Source organism: Olea europaea, chromosome 1 (genome assembly GCF_002742605.1).
Source record: "Olea europaea var. sylvestris chromosome 1, O_europaea_v1, whole genome shotgun sequence".
Lineage (NCBI taxonomy): Eukaryota > Viridiplantae > Streptophyta > Magnoliopsida > Lamiales > Oleaceae > Olea > Olea europaea.
The window spans coordinates 22,684,185-22,689,016 of record NC_036237.1 but is presented as its reverse complement, the minus strand read 5'-3'; the positions used below and the strand labels follow the sequence as shown (position 1 = coordinate 22,689,016).

General features: G+C 34.0%; 1 protein-coding gene across 1 annotated transcript; it reads right to left on the bottom strand.

Moving 5' to 3' along the window:
- Positions 1-546: 546 nt before the first annotated feature.
- On the bottom strand, positions 547-3,724 carry LOC111397351 (putative kinase-like protein TMKL1). The gene is made up of 2 exons (XM_023024231.1): positions 2,873-3,724; positions 547-1,928 (listed from the first exon to the last, which is right to left on the bottom strand). Exons 1-2 carry the CDS (start codon positions 3,363-3,365, stop codon positions 1,339-1,341), a joined length of 1,083 nt encoding a protein of 360 aa, XP_022879999.1. The 5' UTR covers positions 3,366-3,724; the 3' UTR covers positions 547-1,338.
- Positions 3,725-4,832: the final 1,108 nt, after the last annotated feature.

Below are 4,832 nucleotides of genomic sequence, written 5' to 3'. Positions count from 1 at the left end.
TCCATTTGTCATTCAACTACAATTGAATGAAAGGTTTGAGACTGTGAGTGCAAAAATGAAATTTTTGGGTATAATCTACAATAATTTGAAAGACTTGCAACTCCACTACGATTCTCCCATAAAAAGCACATACTTCAACAAAAAAGCATTTATAATGCCCTTGTTTGAGCCCCATTTTTCCACAAAAATACATTTTTCAATAATGATTTAACACCATTTCAACCATACATTTTTCAATAAAATAATATTATACGCAAATTCAAAACTTTTTCTTATTTTTTAACCACACATTTATCATCAATACACTATTCAAAAATTCATTTTCTCATCCAAAATGTGGCTCAAACAAGGGCAATAACTTTGATTCTTTACAGTATTCATATATCTTCCCAAAAAAATAATAAATAATAAATAAAATAAAATAAAAAGTGAGAGAGGTAGTTTAACAAGAAGTCAAGAACAGAGAAATGTTGCTTTCTTTCTTACGTTATTTGATCATTTAAAAAAAGAAAATTACTAAAAAAGTCAAGAAAAGATCTGATTAAATTACACAACAAAGATAATATCAATTATTCGAGCATCCAACTAAATTGAGATGTTGGGATAAATGTTATACATTCACCATGTCATGAGTGTTTGTCTTCCGACAGATTCCAAGGTTTCCAGCAAACAACACTATCCAATCCCAGAACAAAAATAAAGGGCAGCAAATGCAATTTTCTAAGTTTTGATTTCTACAATAATGGGAAAACTGGAAATGCAAATTCTTAAACAAACCTATATGATCACAAAATTGCTCGACAAATTACCAGGAGGGATGCAAGAATCGAACCGAGAAGGAAGGCTAATGCCAGCTTCACTGGTTCATATGCTGTAGAAGCTGCTCAGTCGAGGCATGAGTTTGTCAATCATCTCCAGAGCAACTGAAAATTATACCTCTATCTTGATTTTTCTCATCGCCTAGGTTATGAAAATCTTTTCTCTCGACTTCGTTAAACTACTAGCGCAACTAAAGGAACGAAATCCTAACAGCTGCATCAGACAAACTAAGCAAAATAATTCCAGGGAACATGTTAGGAAATTTTTGTATTCTTCTCTGATTCATTGGCCGACAGTACACAAAAGATTCTATGAATGACAGAGGCTTGTAATGGAAGAACTCAAAACCTCTTCTCCAATAATAGCAGCATTTGTTATTCGAAAATATCCCATCATCAATATACTTAAAATCTCTCTTACGATTGTGCTTCAACTAGCATTCCAATGGTTAAGTCTTGTGATCAAGTTGACAAGCCGAATGTCATGCTTTTCATGTTCAACTTTTCATGGAAGATTCAATCACTTAGCAATGTCTTCAAGCTTGTCGAGAATTTGCTTAATATCAGGCCGAAGGGGAGTTGAGGGAGAACAACAAGCCATTGCAAGTTGACAAAACCTGAGAATATGATCTTCAGTGACTACTGTCTGACCACTGTTTCGACTGAGAAGGATGTCTGGATGATACAAATCCGTTATTCGATCATCAAGAATTGCAGCCCTCAAGGTATTAGGCAAATAAAAGTCTTGATCGGTAGTCGGGTTTTCATCAATGGGTTCTTTTCCAGTAAGTAATTCTAGAAAGATTACCCCAAGACTATAAATATCACTTTCTTCACTTGCATCTTTTATTTTAATCAACTCGGGAGCTTTATATCCCTGAGATGCAGATGCTTCAAGCATTTGTTGCCCAGCCATCGGATTCAAGAGAAGATGCAGGCCAAAATCCGACACATATGGTTGGTAATTACGATCCAATAGTACATTCTTCGACTTGAGATTTCCATGGACTACGGGCTTTCCAAACGCCGTGTGAAGATAATGAACTCCTCTAGCAATGCCGATGGAGATCCTACATATGATCGACCATTTGTGAGCCTCGCCATTACCATCTGTGCATCAAAGAAAATTATTGTTCGGCTCAGTCTATATTGTAATATTGCATGATGCATACACATATATGTACGTATAGGAGTTATCCAAAGCAAGAATTTGAAACAGTATCTACCCATGTGGAGGGGTCTGAATGATACAGACAGAGACAAATACAAGAAAAATCCAGCTAGAAACTACACACCAAGCTTTTCCTAAAGCCTTTGTCCAACAGCTCACTAAATTATAAAATGAACAATTTTAAAAGGAAAAATGTAAACAAAACAAGACAAATTCAGTTTTACATGCAAATAAGACAGTAAATAATACTTTAGAACTCAAAAAGTAGAGAGGTCCAGTGTTCATAAGAATCCAACGGAGAGACAGTTGACATATCAGAAAGAAGAGGCCTATTGGAGGGGTGCCTGCCCAATAGGGGGCCGCCACATAAGCCCCCTGTTTTTGGCCCGGCTCAAACAGGTTTTCCCTAGAAAGAATTAATTCAGCTCTTTTGATTAGAATGGAACCTGGAAAAAGTTCATATACAAATTTAAACACGGAAAGAATCCAACTAAAGCATTACCAATGCACCTTTGCAAAAACTGCAGTCAAAGAAAAGAAAATAAATTACTTTTCGTCATTCTTGAATTTCAAATATTTCAGATAAATTAATTATATTCAAACAGAGCTTATCTGATCATAAAATTGTGTTTCTAAACATAGCCCTAATTTGGAAAATCCATGATCATTTCCTTTAAACATTACCTTTTGCAATTCTTGAATTGCACATGTTTCATACAATTAATTCTGCTTCAAGAACAGGCTATCAGATTCTACAATTTCTTATCTAAACATAGCCCTAATTGCAAAAATCCATAACCCTTTTTCTTGAAACGTTAACCAAACAAAATCTTCGATTTAAGGGTGAAATTCTAACAAGAAAATCCAACTGCAAGAGCCTTACCTCTGATGAAACGAGCCAAATTTCCTAGCCCATAAAATGGATGAACAAGAAGCTTCTCCCCTCTCAGCCCCGCATAAAATGCACTCAGAGGCACCAAATTTGGATGCCTAATGGAACCCAGCAGCTCTATAATTGGTACGACTTCTTTTATCCTCAATGTACAAGTAGGCCTCAAGAACCTTAACAAAATCAGTGAATTTGAATTTACCAAACTAGCCCTGTACAGAGTTCCATAGCTAGATTTTCCAATAACCTCACCAGGGGCATCCAGTAATTCATGTACAGTTAGATCTTCAACATCTTGAAACCTGATCAAAATATCATCTGTATTTACCACCCCAGAAATTTCTTTGCACTCAAAGCTAGCTTCTATATCCCTTGAAACATTTTGAGGCTTTTTTCTTCTACAGCAAAAGATTATAAGGAACAGAATTGTTAAGAATGTTAATGAGGTTAGTCCTATGATTAATATGAGCTTATATTTGTTTTCCATCTCAGGAAAGAAAAAGTGACTCTTGGGATTTCTTGGTGGGTTTAAAGATGGAAACTTCGTGGGCTTTTTATGAAAAATAAGAACCCAAGATCTGGAATGGTGGAACAATTTGAACTGAAAAATGCAAAGTGAAAACGAAACGTGATCACGTGAATCAAGAAGTTTTTAAAATTGTAGAAGAAAATCTAAACTGATAGGTATTTTCTGAAGACTGAGAAATCCCATTCACGGAGTTCTGGGAATTCGTGCAAAAGGAGAGAAGTTAGACAAAATAACTTCTGGGATTTTAAGTGCAGACAAATCAGAGAGAGAATAGAGGAGGGAGAGAGAGAGAGAGAGAGAGAGAGAGAGAGTTTTATATAAATCAATTTTGCGGATCTTTATGCTGTTCATGAATGGATGTCCCTGTTCCTGTGTATCCTCCAGGAAGAAAAAAAATAAAAATTAAAAAATTAAAAATCAGAAATTAAATTATTGCTCAACTATTTTTTTTTTTTTTTTTTTAATATGGGAAGAAATCATAATGCTTAAAAATGGCAAACTGGAACTGAAGCACATATCCCTTGAATATTTGATTATGACAATTACAAAATAGAAAATTGGGAGTAGAAAATCAAGAGAATAAAAGAAAGTTTTGTAAAGAATATATTCATATTCTTAAAACTAGGGCCTTAAATAGCAACCCTTTTGAGCTCACGTTAGGTTTTTGAATTTTACTTTTTGATTTGAATAGAAAAATGTCTTGAGTTGTGAGACAAATTGAAGCATCTGAAGAACGTAAAGCAAGCATCTGAAGAACATAAAGCACTCAACAACATCATGATATGATATTAATATCTATCTTAACCATATAAAATTTCGAATTTTTTTCAATTAAGCAACTTGTACAGAATTTTTTTACAAATTGTTTGATAGATGCTGAGATAACATGCATTTTGAATCTTGATTTGAATATATCAAGAGTTAAAATGTTTGTCATCTCATCATCTATTTCTTGATTTGAGCCCCTGTTTGGAAGCCATTCCTAGCAAATTTTTAGTGGAATTTTGACTGCTATACAGTAAAATCAGCCACATATTTTGACCAAACCAAGCAGAATTTTGATTTTGTAATCAATAATTACAGCTCCAACAGCCAGAATTTTTATTAAAATCAAGCAAGAATACAAGCACTGAATTTATCAATAGTCAAAATGTATGTCATCTCAACATCTGTAAACGAAGGTGTTTAAGAAAAAAAAAAAAAAAAAACCCCCTCTACAAATAATATAACTTTTTTTTCGTTTTATCTCTTTTTTTTTCTTTTTTTATTTTTTTATTATTATTTTTTTATTTTTTTTTTGGGGCGTGGTGGGGGAGTGTGTCGTTGAAGTCGGTTGGGTCAAATTTGGTAGAGACAACTACCAATGAGTGGAAAGGGGTAGACCGACCTACATGTAATAAAAAATCGCAACAATTTCTTTTTTGT

Coding starts and splice junctions, on each gene's coding strand:
- LOC111397351 (XM_023024231.1), bottom strand. CDS start 3,365: ATGGAAAACAAATATAAGCTCATATTAATCATAGGACTAACCTCATTA. Junction 1,929..2,872: donor TTTGGCTCGTTTCATCAGAG/GTAAGGCTCTTG, acceptor TTTGATGCACAG/ATGGTAATGGCGAGGCTCAC.